The following is a 22,414-nucleotide window of genomic DNA, read 5'->3' on the forward strand; positions in this document are numbered from 1 at the left end:
AAGCTATGCGTGCGGTGTTCGGACTTAAAGAGTCGAGAAAACGCAAAACTCCATTGGTGCATATCAATTTGAGTTAATTATTTTCGAAATTCATCTTCCGGCGTTTATCGACCTATCTTTTAACCTTGTGCCACTTGAATACCACCGTTCTGCTCACATTGGAATTTATATATGCATCCGTAAGCATCTTCAATGTCGTTGCCTGGGGTATCGTCACTTTATGTAACCTAAATACCAGCGCGTTGCTTCGTGAAATTGAATATCGTAATTTCTTACCGTTTTAATTTTGGGAACTGTTCATAGGAATTTGAAATTTTTCAACCACTTGTCAAGATATGATATTAAAACTTTGCATCGGCATAAAGTGGACGTCACTGACCATCTATCTGACATTTTCTTTAAAATTTCGAGTAGCATCGTTACGTTAGAATGGCTCAAAGATTGATCTTCTATTTCCCGATTACATGTTTTGAGTGTCGCGTCGTATGGTCAAACATGAGGTAGTTTTTATATTGAAAATGTATTCGTTGACACATTTCAATCGAATATTGATTTAGCTTTGTATTACCAGCATGAAATTTACCCAAATATATCAACTGATAAATATGTCAATGTTTAAATAAAATATGCATGAAACCGCGTGTTTTAGATAGACCTTCACTGTACTCAATAGCGTTACAAGAACTTACACCAGTTACTAGTTCGGCAGGTCAGACATGTAACTAAGACATTAGATTTACCTTAGTTCTTTTTCCAAATACTGGCATTTACTCTGGTCTTTGTTTCCGTGAGCAAGATATTCTTTGATGCTTACATCATTATTTATTTTCTCTGAAGATAATCAAAATGTTATACATATATTGATCAAACTGGTTTTGAAATATATTACAAGTTTGCATTATTTAATATCATAATTGTATTTTAATAATCACTCAAAATGTCACAAAACGTACTTATTTCATAAAATTCATGAAAAACTGTGCACGCACGTGCTGATTAATAGAAGGAAACATACATCAAACAACAAAATCATATCAGCACGCGCCTTTGTTCATGTTTAATGATAACCGTTACCTTAAGCGTCATGTAAAATAGTTGACTACAATTGCGGTCCCGGTAATTTTGTTACAAATCGTAACGGACATTCACACGTAAAACACATGGCGTACTCAATTTTCTCTTACGGAATAAAACGAAACGTAGGAAACCCGAATCAGACGATAATGCACTTTGTAAATCTTCAAAAGCCCTCGGATTTATTAGATTCTTCAACCTGCGTGTTCAGACTTGAAATTCGTCCTCAATAGTTATGCAGATTTAAAACACAAAAAATATCAGTTAACAATCTTATTTATGACTTCGAAATGTTCACCCATAATCTAGTTTCTTACTACTAAAATTATATTGGGAAACGTAGTTGGGTAAAACTTCCTAGAAATTGCACAGAGGTAAATTATCATCTCTTTGTGTTTTTAAATTTAATCCTTTAAATCCTACTTATTGTGCCTTAACAGGCGGATGAACCCTCATTAAACATAGTATACATACACATACAAACATACAAGAATCAAATTAAATATAAATATCTATGGGATATTGTTGTGGGTCCGCTCAGACTCAATAGAGATACTCCGGAGTTCGACAAATCTGTTCCAGATGTACAATACACTTTTAATGCGGTTATTACTATAAAAGTAACAAATTTTGCCCATAGTGTAACCTGACGGATTATGTGTTTGCAGCCCGGAGCCGATATATCACAATCGGCCCGCTGAACACGATTACGTGCATTAGTCATCAAACAGCCGGCTTTGATGTGAAAATAGGTTTTTAAAACGGATCGCAAAATTTTATTGTTACAACTTAAGCATAATTTGTATAAGCACAATTTTATTTAAATTAAAAAAACGACAATTTCATTCCGATAAAATAAAATTTGCCTCTTTATTCTGGTGGACTTTGTTTATGTATATTACATACACTACTTAGAGAGAGATTTCAACGCCAGAAAACTCAAAGTAATTAAAATTATATTATCTGTCATTTGTTGCGGTTCAGATCGGAATATCCGTCCCTAGGGGCCTCGCCTATTGGCAGGATACTATGCTTGCTGAGTAACCGCCCATGCGCGGGTTCCCGAGGGACGGGTTTTTCGATCCGAACCAACAAAACATATGTCAATTAATTTTTCTTGCATATTCTACCATATTTCATAACATTTTTGTTTACCTTAATACATGTAATAAAACAATTTTTCATGGAAATTTATTTTATTACACTTTTTTTGTACAACAGCGTATGAAATCAAACTTCATTCATAACTGCGTAACAATGTCATCCTAAGCATGACATTGTATAGCACGCGACTCATCTGGCACCCTAACGCCAGTTGGAATTTTGGCATGGTTAAAACTTATGAAACACCAGTCTGATATGCAAGGAATAGTTATACTAAATCTATCAAATGTATTAAAACATTTATGCACACTGGAGACCGGCCGGAGAGTGATAATCGTCCCTGAAATATATAATGCATTCGGTGCATCATGGAGCTATAACGATAAAAGTGTGTTGGTATATCAGAAAAACGGGGGAAATTACATTTGCCGAATACATGATATCCAGAACTCGGCGAAATTTGTTTTCTGCTAGCTACTTCCCCCGTACAAACACATTTTCACAATAACATAATCACTGGTCACTACCTTTCACAATAGATGAGTCAACTTTATGCCGTTATTGTCGCAGATGTAACTGTAAAAGATTGTTTGAACTCCCAGAGTAGCTTGAAAAAAAAACTTTTCCCAATTCCGGAAAGTCCTAAAGTCTAGACCGGGTTATATCTACGGACGTCATGCAAAGCATGATCCCTAGCTTTTGACGAGAATATACATTTGAAAGCTCTTGTTTGGCTGAATAGTTTAATAATTATAATAGTTACCGTTATAATAGTTCGCAAGTTTCTCTTCTATCAAATGTTCGCATTTTGCACTACGCCCTTCAACTGTGTTTGTGCAAAGAATTGTGAAAAGAAGCAATGCTCTTCTCTCGCCAACAGTGAACATTGTATTCTTCTGTAATTGCAATCTTAAGTTTGTTAAGTAAGTAAGTTTGCCTCTTGACTTTTACGATGAACTCAACTTATTTCAAAGACAGTATATACATCTTCAATATAAACATATCATCAAGACTATAGCAAGAATATCATTTTAACTTTCTATTTTTTCATTTTTGAATTCATATAGAAATTATAAATTTTGAAAACAAAATACATATTATCAGTACAATCAACACGTACAAATGGAAGTTATAAAACTGATATCATTTTTATTGCATGCTGTATTATTTTTAAAATGTTTATTTTAATATGTAAATGTACCTTTCCTGTGAATATCTAAATGAAATTTGTTTTAACTTTTTTAAGATTATTTACAGTAAATTACTGAACACTTTTAACTAAGCATTTAGCTGTACATATTCCGATATTCTACGCTGCCTCTGCTTAAATGAAACAAGTTGGACACAGTCTTTTATAGTGTTGATATGTCAGGTGTCGGGCTACGGAATCTTTGGTGGGACATTCATGTTTTTGCTTGTCTCGCTATGGATGCAAAAAATATTTCATGCTGGCTATATTTTAATGAATAAGTGTAATCGCATTGTATCACAAATTCCGGACGCATCAAGTACAAGAGCTAATTTGGAAAGATATGTACCATTTGAGACCATTTAAGCCTTCAAATGAAACACAAAATTGATACAGTTTTTCGACTAAGTATAATCACACTTAACTAAGTATTTTGTATTATATATATATAATATTTTATCTAGCATACTTACTGCGCACTCACAATAGACAACGGACAGATGAGCTGATTATTTTACTCCCTGTGACCTGAAAAGATTCTAAACACATTATACAATGTATATACAAGCATGTCAAGAGTAGAACATGTTTTAATAATGCTGTAAATGAAGTTGACATAGGTTATAGTTCTTATGCAGCTTTTTACCGGTTTGAATTCCTCAGACTGTTTCGCTACTGACCGTTCTTAGGTACTTCCATTTGCATTCTCGTAATGCATGTCTTTTATTTATTTATTTATATTGTGCGAACAGCGAATATAGTAGTATTTTCTATCCCCTTGGGTCCCTCTATTCATTTTCCCAACACCCTTATATCTGAAAGTCCCATTTCAGCCATTTTGTTTAATCAGAAAACTTCGTTAACGTTTTCTTTAAGTTTCTTATGTTTTGACATTTTTTATAACTAGCTATAACTTGATCGCCCTGTCTTTGCCTTTCCCTTTTGCCATCGTTTTTTGTTAGTTGTTCTTCTTAGTGCTTGGTGCCATATTTTACGAACGGTTCTCTGTTGATGGTTATTGTTGCGGGCTTACATGGCTTAGGAAAGGGGAAATTAAAATTTTCTATTTGAAATGTTATGGACATATTTTGATAGAAAAGGAATATACCCATATGGCATGCCAAGTTTGATTGTAACGTCAACTGGACTGTTTTAACTAAATATACGTTAAAACCTATGAACGCAGAATCATAAGTACCAAAATATCTTTGTCCCGTACTACTGATGAACAAAAGTATCTTTAAAAATTCTAGGACGAGGCCGAACTTTTATACTTACAAAGGATGTTCCGAAGTTTTGTCAAAATATTTATTTTTAGATCTAAGAAACCCACTATACTTGTTTCGATATTCTTTTACATTATTTAATGTTTTGGACGTGTGTACGTTTCACATCCATTATATGAGAACATTTATTTAAGAATGCTCAACGTGATTCCCTGATTTAAGTTTGCAACATTAGAATGACTCTTGAAAATCCTACTTATATTCAGTTATTTCCTGTATATTTTATAGGAAGTCAAACCGTTCACAGACGAACTTTTCCAAAACAATCAACTTGTTTTAACATGCAGGTGTGACTGCGTTAAGTCGCGGCAACGTCATTGCCCTTCTGTGCTACTTGCATGTGTTCATGTGCTGCTTGATTTATTTTCGAATGGGGGAGGAGCGTTCATGGAATGTGGCGTTTTTGTCATTGAGGATATATTTATAGGAGAATAGAAGAAACTAGAATTACTTTTAAGGATGCTTCATCATAATATATATTAAAGGTGCTGTAAACGCCCTATACATAGAGCACTGTAGACCTTCAGCATAACAGCACCAATAGGATAAATTATGATATCAGATAAGTCTTAACAAATGTACACAGCACGGTTCTAATGTTGTTGTTGTAAGATTTGTGGCAAAAGCTATCGTTTATAAAATATACAATACTTTGATAAAATAATGACCGTCATCACCCATTCAGTACACCATACATCTATACATATAGTAACACATATGCCGCGTAGACAGATTCATTTTATGATCGGATCAATGAATTCTAGTTTATTCATCAATGATTTGTCAGTTTTAAATTAGTCTACCGACCACACATAAAGTGACTATTTATCCTAAATACTTGTATACTACTTTTAATTTATACCATAATTATGAAGTTTACATTTCAAGATGAAATAACATTTGTTTGATTCTATTAAAAGTGACTTTATTATTTAAAGTTTATCTATATAAACCGCCTTGGAAGGAATTGGAATTGGAAGGCAAACAGTGAAATTGTCGTCAATAGTGACGAAAACAACAATAATTAATGATGTCTAGTAGAAAAATACAATGAATGCATAATACAGCTCCATGGCCGAATGTATGAGGTCGTTGACTTATAATTACTTGTCCCTAGAAAATTGTTGGTTTGAATTCAGACAGGGTTTTGGATACATTTGTGTAAGGAAGCTATCCAGCTAGCTTGCGGTACGTCGGTGGTTCTACTCAGGTGCCCGTTTGTGCCTCATTTAATGCGTGGATCATGTTGTTATCATAAAGTATTAATACAAAAACCTGTTATAGCAGAAACAATTATTTGTGTTGTTAATTGAAATCGATGGCTTTAACAATACTCCCCTAGATGATTCCCTGCCTTATCTTTTTATCACACTAATAATTGTTTCTGATTTTAATTTTCTTCCTCTCTGCTTAATCATTTATTAGCGTGTCATTCCACACCTTGACAGCTGTCAAAATCGTTTTTGCGATTCAATGATTTAATTGACAGCCATTTTAAGCATAGGAACGTTTTTTTATTTTTGATATACAGTCTAGACTGGCATATGTGACTTTCTAAGGGACCGTCAGAAAAAAAAATCACATATAATAGGTTCTTTTTACAGTCACAATCTTTTTAAAATTAATACCATTGTGATTTAACATACATAACTGTATGAAGGAATAATAACTTCAACATAGGTATTTGAGGTAAATAAAATAACAATGCCTGTAAAACAAATATAATCACATGTATATCATCACGGACTTTAATTGCTCGTAAATTATGATTCTTCTATTATATAAAATTTAATTGCCTTTTTGTATTTGATTTATATTGAATTATTATAGTACAAAATAGTCTTGAATTTGATGCATTAAAAATCCTTAAAATAAATATTACACTTCAAAAAACATATTCATATCCAAAATTATTCCTCTTTTAACGAGAGGTTTGATATCAACATTTCCACGTAGAACTCATGCCGCCATAGAAAGGTGACATAAAATATTACAAATGCTGCCTAAAATATCTGCCAAAGGTACTCCATTGACAGTAAAAAATAATGTGACACAAATCCTAATCCAGTTTGCTCTGGTCATTTTGTACATTACACCTCGGTTTTTAAATACAAATTATTGATATAATAAATTGCTTACGGGATCAGGACGCACAGAAGAAAATAGCCTGAATGTGCAAGCCTAGGAGCAAGACGAGATTTGATTAAAGTCTCCTATGTGTCAATGTTAGTTTTAAAAAAAAAACACCATTTAAATGTTTTGATAAAACATTCGTAAACCCTAACCATCGGGCAATTTGTTCTATTGGAAACTAGCCGTGGCTATATCTCGACCGATCAAATCATCCTCGGTTCGCACTTCCAATTCCTCTTAAGCTTATGATAGCCTTTTATATTCTAAAAGCGTTTAACATTTTTGAATATTCAGGTCCATGCAAGGAACCCTTAAGAGAAATTTGTAATGTTTTTGGCCAGTTAGGTAAAGAAGTATGAGGAGAGATAGAGAAATATATTTTTCAACTATGCATCATTACTTTTATTCCAAGATATCCCGAATAGCAAAAACATGAAATAAACAAAAGAAAAAAAAACAAGAATGACCAGCTCACTTTTACTGGAGTAGAATAAACATTAATAATATCAAATTTGGATGTACAATATCAGTTACTGTAGTCGAGACACCTAATTACAGCGGATACAAAAATACAGTTAATTAATGATACAGCAAACCATGGCAGTTAATGATAAGTAGTCAAAATCTGAATAGAACTTTCAGCACTATTAAGTGTTGAGAATTGAGTACCGCTCAGGCCGGTGCTTGGGGGCGTGAGGGATGATGCACATTTTCATTATCCCTCATGTACAGACTCAATCAAACCGAGTCTGCAATTCTCTTGTAATTTTGTTGTCATTAATTCTTCCGAGGGATCACTTTGTTTCCAGGTTTTTTCATAATGTATGTGTATTGATTTTACATAGGAACCATATCAACAACAAAACTTAAACTTGTTGCAGACAACTCTGTGGTATTTAGGATACAGGAACATCATCATATCTGTATTGTCTGTTTTTACAGATGATATTTTCTTGGTAGGAATATTCCCGGTTGTTGAGAATACCCATTTAGATTGTACACTTTGTATATGTAAGTATTGCAAAGCAATCTGTGCAAGAACAGAATAATTCCTCCTATATGTCCGCATCATCATTCAATAGGATCTTGTTTGAATGGCACAGCTTCATCATTCATATAGCAATGCATCTCTTTTATAACAATATTTGCCTGGGCAACTTCTAGTTTATTTTCTTTAACAAATAACATAAAACAAAAACAACCTCTTTCTCTTTTGATTCTACTGTTTCGTTACTTCTTCTGCTACATATAACCCAGTTGTTTTTCACAGAACTTTGTTTAAATACAGCAACCAGCTTTCAACATTTTCCAATGAGTGCATTTATTTCATTTACAGATAAACATTGATTCACTGCAAGGGTTCAGAAGATGACAAAAACAGCCAATGTGGGGTAATTTTGCAATCTCACAAGTTTGCACTATATTTGCTTCGTTATCTGTTACAATAACAGGATCCTTTAATTCTCTTTCTTTTCCGGAACGGAACTGGTATGTTTGAAATGAAATGAAATGACAAGTTGTGGTAATGAAGCTTTCTGTTGAAAAAGATTTCCAAACATCTCTGGTAAAGGCAAGGCGAAGCCCTTTAAAAGTTCAAGTATAACTGTCTCAAATGTCCTGTGGTACATCGCTACAATGTACTTTTCCAGATTTTGGTTTCTAGACACTGCAGAATAACGTGACTGCAACATCTTAAGCAGGTTTTTGAAACCTTCCCCCTATACTGTACTTAAAGGTTTTATATCTAATGTAAGACACTTTGCAATAGCTTGTGACACTGTAAATACTCTAGTGGAAGGTATAGAATAAGCCATTTTGATTTTCAAATAAGTAGGGACTGTCGGTTGTGATGTTTCACTGACAAATGGTCATTGATGAAAGTGAGGCATTACTCTTGGGCACACTCTTTGAAGGTTACAAAGTAATTTGATTCTCAAAATATAAATGTAAATGTGAACTCAAAAAGTTAAATAGGAATTAATCAGATTGTAAAACAATTTTATTTACATAATGTCCTTTATAAATACATCTTTTACTGTCCATTCAGACCAAGGATTTGTCAAACCATGGTAAAATTTTTACTTAGCAAAGTTTAGATTATTCATCATTTCTATTAATTAATTAATTAATTAATTAATTTATTTATTTATTTATTTGTTCATTTATTTTGTTAATGCTAGGATTCTTTTTATTTGAGAATGTAAAGATTAAAATTTAACTTATAACGCATCTCTTTCATACAAAGTGTTGAAAGAAATGTTAGCATTATGATCATATAAAGATGTTTTCTTAGTATGTTAGGTTACACGTCTTAATATATTAATTAACATTGTTAAAGAACTCTTTTTTAAAATAATTATGTATTTTTAATGAAACTGATGTACTTAAACTCATTATATATATTCAGAAATCTACTTCATAAAGGTTTTTTTTATCATTTTCTAAAAGTAAATATTATTTTATTGTTAAGATATATTGTGTTTATATAATCTTACAAATGGTGCTGACACCGGCGTTATGACAAATGTATCACCTTGCTTCGATGTTTACACTCAAGATGTAATCACAAGTTAGTTGTGTGGTGGCTTAATGGCAAGGATAACAAGGATGTCACATTAAATATGTTATTATTTATGCAGTTAACTTGTACTATTTTGTTTCAAATAAAAGTACTAAAGGAACTACGCTGAGGTCCAGAAGCCTAAGAAACTAAAATTAAATTTCTTAGATAAATCAGCTGAGAGACTTAAAACAAAAACAAAATATGCAAGAGATAAATTTAAAGTCTTACTTTGTTGGTATTCTTAGCCCGATTTAGTGAAAAGCATCGCTACGCTTTTCGATTTTGGGTCATTTTTTCACAATTAAAACTATTTTGGAATGACGGAAAGAGCGAATGATCAGAAATTTTGCACACGAGTTATTGGCGTATACGTACATCATATAGAATATTCATCTCGAAAGGCTGTTCAAGTCCAGTCCTGTAAAAAACCATGACCTGTCAGAGGAGACAACATTCTCGACTTATTAAATATTGGACGCAATAAAGGAAAACAGAAGTATAAAAAAATAATTATGATGACAATATATCTGTATTTGTATTGGGAAAGCACTTAAATGTCCAAAATTATATAAAAGGGACACAAATATATATCAGATTATAATTTCAAAGAAGAAACAACTCTTGAAATAAAGATGTTAGGGTTCCTTGTCATGCATGAGGTGAATTAGGACAAAGAACGGATATCTTAGATCTAAAGAAGAAAATATTTATAGTCACAAAAATAATTGTTAAAAAATGTATATTACAATTGTTTTCATAATGGAGATAATTTTAGACTTATAAATCTTAATACATATGATGTAGAAAATGATATCAAACATATTTTTGAAGTTCGAATTAAATCCCTGAAGAAATAATTAAGTTACAGAAAATAAGGAAAATTCCAAGTTTAAGGGGAGATCATTATGGAAATATTCACGCTAGAGTTATAAACATATGATACGGAAATTATATCAAACGTACACTTATAGCATGAAGTAAATCCATTTTAATTAAATAATGAAGATAGGGTAATAAACTGAAAAAAGTCATGCTAGATGTATGAACCCTTTCATATGATATGGTTGATGATAAGGAGCATATATGTGAAGTTTTAAGTAAATTCAGTTTGAAATCTAGAAGTTACAGTTAAAAACACTATTTATTAAAGGAAATTTTAAGTTCATGGGGAGATAATTCTTGAAACGTTATTGATTGAGTTAAGAATCTTGTCACATAACATGTCATGGAAAATTATAGTTCAAAGGGGATTATACTGAAAATATTGCGTCTCGAATTATAAACTTTGTCACATATGATGAAGTTGATTATAAAAACATATATTTGAAGTTTGTTGTTGATCCCTTACAAAATAAAGAAGTAAGAGTAAAAAGTAATATTTTTATAGAAAAGTTAAAGGGAAGATAATTGTGAAAATATTGTTTATAGAGTTGTGCCCTTTGTCACATATGATATGCTTGATTATAGAAACAAACATGTATTTGCGTTTGAAGTTGATACCTTAAGAAATAAAAAGTAATATAGAAAAATATTTAATGCACAAACACTTTAATCTGAAATCTGAAAGAGGACGCGGGCGCCAGTGTCATGATGAGAAGGACAGCATTATATATTTCGTATAGTCAAACTAAAAACGTCATTGGAGTCCTTTCAAGCAACGCTTTAAATGGCCGAATATTCAACATCACGTAGGTTTGAAAGAAAATAAAACGACACATGATAACGAAAATAAGGGGGTCTTCTAAGTCTTGAAATGGAACACGGTACGCATAGAAACAGTCCAGTGTAAACTCAAAAACAATAGAAAAGATTGCCAAATGTTTCATAATATTAGAAATGCTGGCATCGAACAAGGTAAACTATGATCAAACTCGTTGTACTGTCTTCTGATAGTGTGTTTCATTTATGTACAGTGGCAAATATTTAACATTTAAGGAAAGAAAGACTCGAAAGCTAATTCAAATATTTTGTCATATCGAAACACCATAACTATATCTCACTTTCTCATATGTTTTAAATGTTCTGGTAATAGTTACTACTACTAGGTATGTTACTTTATGTTATATAATATATAAACACAGAAGAAATGCATGACCCTAGCAGGACAAAAAAAACTGAACTAAGGGTGAATAAGGATGAAGAGTTTAAACTCTAGTGGACGATTTTGGGGTAATCAAATGATCTCGCTCGAAAATGGCTAATTGAGTTGAACCATTATTTGAATAATCTTGGTAGAAACCTACTAGAAAATGTTTCATGCTGAAGAATTTAAGCTCTTGTCCTTGAGGTGTCCGAGGAGATTTTTTTATTAGATTTTACTATGTATATTTTAGTAAACTCCAACACCCCCGACGCTGTGTCAGATTTCGTGAACATATTTTGGACAATGTTGGTAAAAATCTACTAAATAGAAATATTGCATAACAAATATATAACTCAAAGTCCAAGAAGATTGTTCTAGTATTCACTATATATATGTAGCTAACATCTATGGCCCCAAATTTTGACTTTGCACAGAAGACATATTTTCCCACATGCAGGTATTGGTCACATATGCTAAAGGCAAAAATGTGTTCGTTTTAATTAATTCACCCCTGTTCCGCATAATAATTATGGTATGCATTAAATATTCTCTTAATCAGTGAAATCAGTGAAAATATAAAGGCGCATTTTGTTTGTTCATATAGATTGACTGTGTATGTTGAATTTCTTATAGACCTTTTTACAATACGATTCTTCCATAGCAACCAATGTTGCATTTCGCACATGCGTATTCTGCGTAGGGCAAAAGCGCAATAAAATCGACAACAGTGTATGATACTTTAAGGCTTAAATAGTCATGATTCCATGTTATATCAACCAGAAAACAATAATTTTGGGATGACTTAAAGCGGTAAGTACTTAAAATGTCAAATGATGTTTATAACAGATATAATAAATATGCAGGACTAATAATCCAATGGTCAAAAGAAGCATACAAAAGACGTCTGTTTAAGGAATCATTAGACGACTTTTTCATTCGTAAATTAAATGTAAACAGCATAGTGTTAAAGATTAAATCTTATAACCCCTGTATTACATAATATTACACAATGTGTATTGTACACTTCCTTTGGATTGCCCAGGTGGTAAGTGTTAAACAGATTGACACGCGACCATGTATGCTTGTTCCCAGCTAGATATTGTATAAATATAATTCAACCGGGATATTTTTGAGCCATGACATAGTAAATCACGTACAATTATGAAAATCGTAATTTAAGTTGCTTTTATAGATACGTAACTCATCAATGTTTATTGATTTGTGAAGTGACAATAAATGTGACTTGCATTAAAAAATAGTAACAAATTACAACAAAAATTTAGTTGACTCTCATTTGAATAAAAGATATAATTTCACATTTTCTTTAAAACAATCTCAATGTCAGGTCCGTGACCGTAAGCGGGCCGGGGAATTCTTAAACAATTTCCCTTTTAATGCCTTTTAATGGCAATCTTGGCAACAAAACTAAAAAGGAATCTTTTCTGTTTTTGTTTAAAGCTATTTTAAATAATTTTCTACCTTTTACCTTTAACTATCTCGGAATTGTCTATTAACTTCTTCTATATTTCTATGTTAGATCAGCTTAGGGTCTTTCAAATATTTGAAAGACCCTGGTTAGACTATGCTTTTTGCCCTACGCCGATTGTGCATAAGCGGGGAAATACTACTTCCGTTCGATTTTTCATAGCAACGGACCACGTCGTAAAAAGGTCTAGAGAAGCACCAAATTACTTCATTGGGGGGGGGGGGTCTCCTCTGGAATGAAACGGGGTGTATTAGTTTTTATCAGAAAGGAGTCTTTACTCGCAAGAATACTGACCTGAGTCAATAATTTTACAGATAACAATACGAATAATCACTGAGTTATTACATGTACATTAACATCTTTTTAAAAAAATGGGTAATTGTATTACTAGGTCTCATTGTGTGTTTAGAAAATTGTATGGGGGTCAATACTTTTAGGTTTCTAATAGAGGGTTTTTTTTTAGCAGTTATAAGTATTTTGGTATTTTATAGAAAAGTGATCATCTTTTCTATAGTATTATAAATAAGATGTCAGTTTTCTATGAAAGTCACTAAATTATGTGACACCGGATGCGATTAAGAACTGACGGACAAGGCGATTACTGTATTGTATATTGACATGCACGACAATATTTATTTATGTCATGTTAACAGAGTTCCTTACACGCTACCGATTGTTATCTGTAAAGTCTTGCATTAACAATGTTTATGATAAATATGTGGTGTGTGGGATATCTGTGACATTTATGAGAAATGTGGTGTATGTGACATGTGTTAGATATGTGATATACCGGTATGCGATTTATGTGATGTATTAGAGTTATTGGGTGTTTGTATAAGTGATAAATCTTTAGGTATGATGGATATTTAATGTATGTGGTGTATCTGATTTATTTAGTTTATGTAATTTAATTTATATGGTTTACACGCGTGTAATGTCTGTGAGTGATGAGCAATATGTGACGCATATGGTATTTGTAATGTGTAGAAGGTATGAGGGATATATGGTGTATCCCGTATTTGTTCGATTTATGTAATGCATTTACAAAAATATATAAAAATCATGAATTGTAACGAAATCTGTTTATTGGGTTTCTGAGTAATTATATCAGTACAATAGTAAAAAAGACACTTCGAGATAAGAAAAACTGAAAATAGTAAAAATATAAATGTATTTTTTGTAAACTTATTGCATATGTTTTTTTTTATTTAAAATTTAAATGTTTTCAATCTATAAATTTTCTAAATCTTTCATGAATATATAATTGTATACATTTCTTTTGTTCTCTAATTCTATAAAATATCCATGATATAAATATAAATGTATCTTTGGAATTTAACACTCCAAGCCTTTCTTTAAATAAAGTGTATTAAATTGTTTTGTTTTACTGATTACAAACTAATTTTAATTTGAATGTTTTTATGCATTAAAGCCACAGAACACTTCTTTAAACAATTAATTAAAGCTTAAACTAAGGGTATACAAAGTAGCCAGTAAATGAATTCCAACGGTGAAGATTTGCCCATAAGTGGCTGCCGGTCCATTTTGCCACTACCCTAACAACATCTCCCCTCTTAAGCCTAACGATGGTGTTGACAAAACCACATCCAGAGCCGGTATTCTCATAGGTAGTCGAAACTGCTAATTGATCGCTGCCCTTCACGATGGCAAACACCATGTGGGTGCCAGGTTTGTTACAGAGATGAGCATTGAACGTGTAGAGACCAGCTACAGGTGCTGTGAATGCACCAGTCTTCACATTATAGCCATTGCCCTCGTTCACTGTACACACGGGAAAAATCAGTGGCCTGTTTAAGGGAATAAATGCTTGTTTATCTCTCAAGTGTGCCTCAAACGCAATACGTCCTGAAGAGAAAAAAAGGTTTTCATAATTGAATGCTACAATTTTATCGCAAGTATCAACATCAGTGTTTCAAAAACTATCTAATATTTGCTATATAGTTTTGCTTTATTGCATGTATATGGCGCGTATAGCACGTGAAGTTTGCTAACTATGTAACAATAAAGTATTGAAATTTACTATCGGCCATAATTCTTTTTAATATTTCGTTAGTTTTTCGGGATATAGGCTAGAGTCTGTCATTCTAAACTTTAAAATAGACATTTTCCTTGAGAAAAAAAATAGTTTAAGTGTCTTGAAACCGCATACCTGTGTGATCAAACAATCGGTTACACTTTTCAATTTTACCCCCTAAAATATCACATGATGAAAATTTAGTCTACCTGATCAGACCTCGCGAATGTAAAGACTGGCCTGGCTCTATACAGGTGGCAAAGGCTAGTTACTTCCGTTGCTAGGCAACTAAGGTTTAAACACTTATGAAAATTCAACATGAGACTTATATATTTGAAATTTATTTCAGCGATTAGATACTTTTACAACATTAAATTTTGAATAAATTATCTGGAGAGTTATGTATATCCGAAAAGGATTCAAATGCTATTTTAATAAGTATTTGCCATGGTTGAAAAAATCGAAAAAGTCGAAATATTACCATTTATCATTTTTAGAATGCACTAAAGTCTAATCCTATAACTTTATATAACGTTATTTGATTAAAGCAAATTTAGACAGCGTGACACAGTCATTGATAACTTCACTGCCCTATAATGTGGCATCGTATTACTTATCTTTTCATTAGGTTGTTTATTGCATTTAAGTAGCGCAAGGATTGTCCTACATCGTTTTTTAAAAAGCGTTATTGTATATTAATAAAAGAAACGCAACTGCGTCTGCGGATAGTTTTGCATGAATGCTATTTATAAACTCCGCCGCGCCTTCCTACAAACAGACCTCCGAAATTAGCAAATATTTTATTGATTCTTATGTATGTAATCCACTCAAAAACTACAAATTTAAACATAAAATAAAATGGCTTTAATGTGATCGATAAGTTTACCTTATAGATAATTCATTCGATAACCGTGATTTATATGGTTATCACAATAATAAAGTTAATAAATTGATGAAGTTTAAAGTTGTCATGTCAGGCTTGTTTTCGAATATGACAGGTACCAGCATACTTCCTATCTTGTCAAAAAATGCTTTTGATTCATCAGAACATTGTTGTTGCTCATTTGCATTTTAAACGAAGAATTAAGTGTAGGTAATCTTACCAGTGGGACTTTTTATGGCTTTCGCTTTAAATTCAAACCATGTCAGACACATTCTAACATGTAGAACCTTTACACTACTTGAAACGTAAGTGACTACCCTTTGCGATCAATATAGGACTGGGTCACTCTGACCAAGCTCAAAATCGAATTTTCATCTTCATATTTTTAAAGATGATAATGAACAGTTCCAAAATGGAAGATGGACATGTCAATTTTAGAATATAGCAGAGTCAAGGTAAAGAAAATGTGATGGAAAATCAATATTGATTTCATTATGAGTTGCAGTCTTCAGCTTTATTAGTTGGCAATCATTTTACTGGCAACAAGTGTGAAAGCTCTTGTGCTTATGACTTAACAAAATACTTACTGCTTTTGATTCTGCGGGCAACCACGTCTTCTATGGTAATGTCACAGCTCGCAAACGAGGCAAATAGCCCCTGAAAACAGATCACGAAAATACGTAAGTCACTAAAATACGGATAGATAATTGATAAATAAAATCAAAAAATAGATAGATTTAAATTGTGTATTAAAATTCTTAAGCTCTAACAGGTGACATAATTATTATACCAGTAGAATTTCAAACATTGTACAATCGCTCAATTTTTATCTTCTTATCATTATAGCTAAGTATATAATTATAGTGGCGTCCGTGAATGATTGCTTAAGCTCGTTGACTTACAGTCATTTGCCCTACAACAATGTTGGTTCGAGTCCTGCAAGGGTTAGATAGTTTCATGGCATGTTATTAATTATTTGATCTTAAATTACTGCAATGACCGTTAGAAAATTTTTCAAAATTTTGATTATAGATGTTCATGCGAGTTCTCTGACAAGAGAATCAATATTGGTGATTAGAATAATCAGACTTTACTGATTAACATGTAAATATACATCGAAACAACAGCAGATTATGAAATAATGAAAAGCGCTACGGCCGGTTTAAAGATATTAAAAATTTAACGATCAGTCTCCTTTCTACTTCCTTTAAACTTCTAGTAATACACAAAGGTATATCTAAAAAGTGGTTCTATTCCAATTATTTGTGACAAAAAATACATTACTAATTTCAGAAGGTGTGCACATTAGATTAATCACTACTTAATCGCAATATCAAGCAAAGTAATTCATCAATGAACTATGTTGTTAGAGCAAGTCCACGAACTTAATAAACGAACCCTTAAACACGTCAAATGATAAAAATTTAAGAACACAGTTATTTTGTCCACATATTCTTCTTTTCAAAACAGCTTTCAAAAATAAAAATAAAATCGGTATTGCTTTATGCAAACAAACTAATAGCATGAATATACATGTATATAACGTAACTTTGGTCTACCTAAAGCTTAATACCATTGAATTATAATGATAACTTAAATAAAATAAAATGAAAAGTAAGAAATTAAATGTTCTATTTACCAAGACTGCAAACAGCGTAACGATCATAGTTCCTCATGTAATGCTTTGGATACTGCGAAATACCAAATGTTTGAACGCTGCCGCTCGCACAGGTCTTTTAAACTTACCATTCATCCCACGCTTTCAGTATATCAAAAAGATCCATCCCGGATCTATGTATTATGCAAAATTATATAAATTGTTCAGACATTATTACCAATTTCTATAGTGCCGGATAGTAAAACGATATATGTGAATATTCATTTTTTATGCATCTGCCAAATTTGCTGAACAATAGTAGTCTCCATATTAAATAACACACATATGATGCACTATATCGGCCAAAGTTAAATAAACTCCGTGCAAGAAAACAAGCCTGCATACATAATTAAGCAATAAAATACCAAATGCGTTTCGATATAACGACAATTTTATAACAATTAAGTTATATCCCAGTTACTATCAAAGTTATTAAATGCGTATATATAAGTGATGTTATTCTAGACGATTGATTAAAATGTTTATTCCAATGAGAATATCAAAAGGCATGTTTATTATTGAGGAAAAACATCTTATTTACTAACATCGCAAACAGTTAACATCTTCGGCAGTTAACTTATTTAGCAATTAACATTTCTAATAGTGAACATTATCGAAAGTGAACCTATACACAAATTCACATCTTTAACAGTAAGCATCTTTAAAAAATACCTACAATTGTGAACACCTTCGACAGTGAACACTAACAACATTGACCACTTGCAACACTGACCATCATCAACAATGAACATCTGCAACATAAACCACCATTTACATCATTTGTAACATTGACAAACACTAACAATGAACATTTGCAACATTGACCATCATCAACAATGAACATGTAGAACATTTGCCATTAGCAACAATAAACATTTGCAACATTGTCGATTGACCATCACCAATAATGAACATGTAGAACATTTGCCATCAGCAACAATAAACATATGCAACATTGACCATCACCAACAATGAACATTTACAACATTCACTATCACCAACATTGAACATTTGCAACTGTTCTATATTAGTTGATAAAGTACTACAACGTTGAAAGTGTAATCTTGAACTTTTTCAGTGAACTTTTCTAAATCTCTATAAATTTATTTTTCACAATAGAAGTCTTTCTTTCGAAACATTTTGCCAATCATGGTCTCCATTGTCTATTACTTCCAGTGGATAAAGTTTTAAAATCGGTCTGGCAGCGTACAGTTTTTTACTAACACTATTTCTAGCTGCTCGAACCAAGCCGTCGCTCAGGGTAATAAGGTTATCGACTACCGCCAGCTTTCAACAATACTTGGCGAATTTTCATGGACCTGCACTACTTCCCCGGTAAAGACAGTTTGACAATTTTTGGGTTTAGTATGTCGCTCACGGAGTGTTGTGAGATACTACGTTCTCCAACGTGTCAAAAACTGTTCAATAATCCGGAACTCGTTCCTTACCCGTTTAGAGATAATGTTGCGTTCTACAGTTGATGGAATCCACAGACGCAGTAAGTTAAGGATCTCATTTTGCGACTATATCACAGGTGTGTTGTGGTCAATGTCTCAGGTTCTTCGAGACTTGATGGAACGAACGTCAGTGGTCGATTTTTCAACAAGAAATATATTTCGGTTACAATTGTTTGTAATGTCTCTAAATCAACCATAGAACGTCAAAGGATTTTCTTGTGAGTTGCTCTATCAGTCGCTTCCACCAACCGCCGTACGATGGGTCTCTTCAGGTATAAATTTCCAGTCAATGCCGGTATTTGCTAAGGACTCTCTGACAATCTGGGACACTAACATGCTTTTCAAATAAGCAGACGCCGTCTGGAATGCGTAAACTGTTTCTGAAACTATGAGACTAGGTTGCGACGGAAACAGTCTGCTGACAAACTTGTGACTACTTCAAGATAAACGGCTCTGGTAACAGCACAAGTAAAGTAACATATGTATGTTTTTTTCTCTGCTCCAGATGTTTTTGTTTAACATATAATGTACTCTGGTTATGGTGAAAGGCGGGGCTTCTATTATTTTAAAATACGGCAATGGGGAACATCGGGTGTCTTGCATGGAATTCCGTGCACTTTATGACATGTGACATATTTTGGGATTCTGAGATGCACGCATTGTTGTATCGCTGGTATCTAAAATGACTGTCTGATATTAGAAACTGTAGCTTCAAACCATTATGACCAAGTAACTCATGCGCATTGCGGACCATCAACTTAGTAAGACTAGACATTTTTGGTAGAAGGTACGGATACTTTGTGACGTCATACACGGATGTGTTGTTAAGTCTTCCGCCGCAACGGATACATCCGGTCTCCTCAAGAAATAGTCGAAATTGATTTGTCAATTGGTTTCTCTCTAATTACTGTAGTATCTCAGTACTATATATGTCGGGTTAACAATAATGTACCCACCGCTCTTCTGCTTGCTGAAGTTCATTACAAGAGAATTGGTCGAAGTTTCATCTGGGTTGGTCGACCTTGCATTTTTGAATTAATTGGCGAGTATAAGCTGTAACGCGAAGAAGTCGACCAAGATTAATGAATTTCTCAATGTTGATAATATTTTGTATGTTATTACAGGATACGTGATGTTAATTTTCAGGTATCGTTTACTTGTCTATCTTGTTGACTTCTGGTAGCTTGCTCTTTGATTATCGTTAGATCGTGTAACCTGTTTGAGGCATCCCATATTGGCCATCTTGTCTTGTCACATAATCATATCGGTCCCTTCATTCAAAGATTGTTCTTTATGATTTTTTCAGCGGTTATACTTCTTGACAGTAAACCGGCTGGATTTTTGCTTGTTTGCTTGTCGGACAATATTTCCATGTGTATTGGGTCTTAATGTCATATACATGTATCTTTTTTACGCGATTTTCCATGAATATCTTCAGTGTTTTTTTTCGTAGATGACAAAAAAGTACAATTTGACTGTCGGAATACAGTGTTTTGTCTGCTGTAGGAAATGTTGTCTGCAAACATTTCGCTAAGTCTAGCTCAAATCAGCGCCGCAATGAGTTCAAGTTTGGGCAGAGTTGCCCCGTACGATTAAGTGCTTGCATCTACGACGACGCGCAAGGTTATCCGACTGTAACTTCCGGTTCTGGGTGTTTCAGATGAATATCTTCTCGGGAATTTGATTGTGGCAACAGTGTTTAAGTCGTTCGCTAGGGTTTACTATGACTGTTGAAAATCTTCTGGAAGTGGTACATCCCACTCGTTCTTTTGCTTCAAAATGTCTTGGGTTTGAGTTTGGTTCAAACGATTACTTGTCATAGTATATGCCAAATTTTACGGCTGCTACAATCGTATGCAATTCTTATAGGCATAGTTGAGAAACTTTTTAATAGGCTAATGTGGAATGTCTGGATTTTTTTCTCTTGAACAATTTCAGGTCTGTATCATTTTGTGTAATTCCAAGATTTTCTAGACGCCAATTAGATCATTCTTGTTCCATTTCATCATTATCTAGCAATAAATGCAGCAAAAGACACAATGCCTGACGTTTGTACGCGAAAATTACGTCACATCCTGGTGCACCATTGGTAATATTACCATGTTTAAATTTTCAGTTTTGCGTGGTTAGGTTACCTTGTGGTTAATGTGTTTATACAAATGGAATAATCGCGCGGTTACCTAACCACAATATTTACCGCGGTAATTAACTTACCGTGGTATATTTTAACCATCGTTTATACAATTAGCTTCAGATACGATATATCGAGTGTTCCTCTGATAATTTTACTTGCATTTATCGGTCAAGACAGAAGGTATCCAATTTTTGACTTAATTGCAGTTGGCGCTTTTCCAAGTATAATCTCTCCATTTATCATAGGATTTACGAAAATAATGTAAAATATTTTTAGGGGTTTGGAGTTGAAGCAATGCTTGTATTGTTGGATGTATTAGTTTATGTTGTTGGCCATATCTCTCTTTCAACAGTTTGTTCGAACGTTAATAGTTTATATTTGTATTGCAAAGCAATCAATAGTCCGATTCGCTTCACCATCAAGCTGCTTATTGAAATATGAAACTCTTTGCACATCAGTCAAGATAATTTTTTATTAATAGTTGACTCAAACGAGTCCCAAAATGTCTGCCGGCTTAAAATATCACCATTAAAATATTTTTATGAATGTTTAGGAACCTATGATACTTTGAACTAGACGACATAACTGAATGATTGGTACTAGTACCTAGACTGTCCTGTGAACCAGCAAAGTCAATATTTCCTCCTTGAAGTTAAACGTTAAAACAGCTTACGGTCCCTCTACCTTCAACAGTAGAGTTTTCCTGCATATCGGCTGCTCTTATTTGACTAATTCCTGCATAATTCCTAGCTATTTCACTCGTAGTCCGTCTGTGAGTTCATTTGATGATAGTTTCCGTAACATATTCTAGAGTTTAAGCTAATGTATTCTTCAGTTATGTAGGTTCATGTGTGAGTTACGGCACCAATATCGTACATTAGTTGATAGAGTACTGCAAACTTGTGTCTTATTTTCTAAGTTAACTAAAAGTTGAATATATCAAACAACAACAATAATAATGATGATGATGTCACTGACGTCAACGGTAAAGAATGCGCCATTTACGTGTAAAATAGCGAAGGAAAATATAATGCAAATCTACGACAGCAACATTGACCATAACCAACAATGACAATTTGCAACATTAACCATCACCAACAATGAACTTCTGCGACATTGACCATCCCAAACAATGAACATTTGCAATATTGACAAACAATAACATTGAAAAATTACAATATTGACCATCACCAACTATGAGCATATACGGCAATGGCCATCACCAACAGTAAACACTTACAATATTGACCATCACCAACAATGAACATGTCTTTCATTGACCATCAAAAACAATGAACATGTGCAACATTGACCATCACCGACAATGAAG

General features: G+C 33.1%; 1 protein-coding gene across 1 annotated transcript; it reads right to left on the reverse strand.

Annotated features, from left to right (window-relative positions):
- Positions 1-13,985: 13,985 nt before the first annotated feature.
- On the reverse strand, positions 13,986-17,634 carry LOC132755893 (complement C1q-like protein 4). The gene is made up of 3 exons (XM_060746829.1): positions 17,476-17,634; positions 16,424-16,493; positions 13,986-14,784 (listed from the first exon to the last, which is right to left on the reverse strand). Exons 1-3 carry the CDS (start codon positions 17,500-17,502, stop codon positions 14,390-14,392), a joined length of 492 nt encoding a protein of 163 aa, XP_060602812.1. The 5' UTR covers positions 17,503-17,634; the 3' UTR covers positions 13,986-14,389.
- Positions 17,635-22,414: the final 4,780 nt, after the last annotated feature.

Source organism: Ruditapes philippinarum, unplaced genomic scaffold, assembly GCF_026571515.1.
Source record: "Ruditapes philippinarum isolate M1 unplaced genomic scaffold, ASM2657151v2 ctg659_1_1_1_1, whole genome shotgun sequence".
NCBI lineage: Eukaryota > Metazoa > Mollusca > Bivalvia > Venerida > Veneridae > Ruditapes > Ruditapes philippinarum.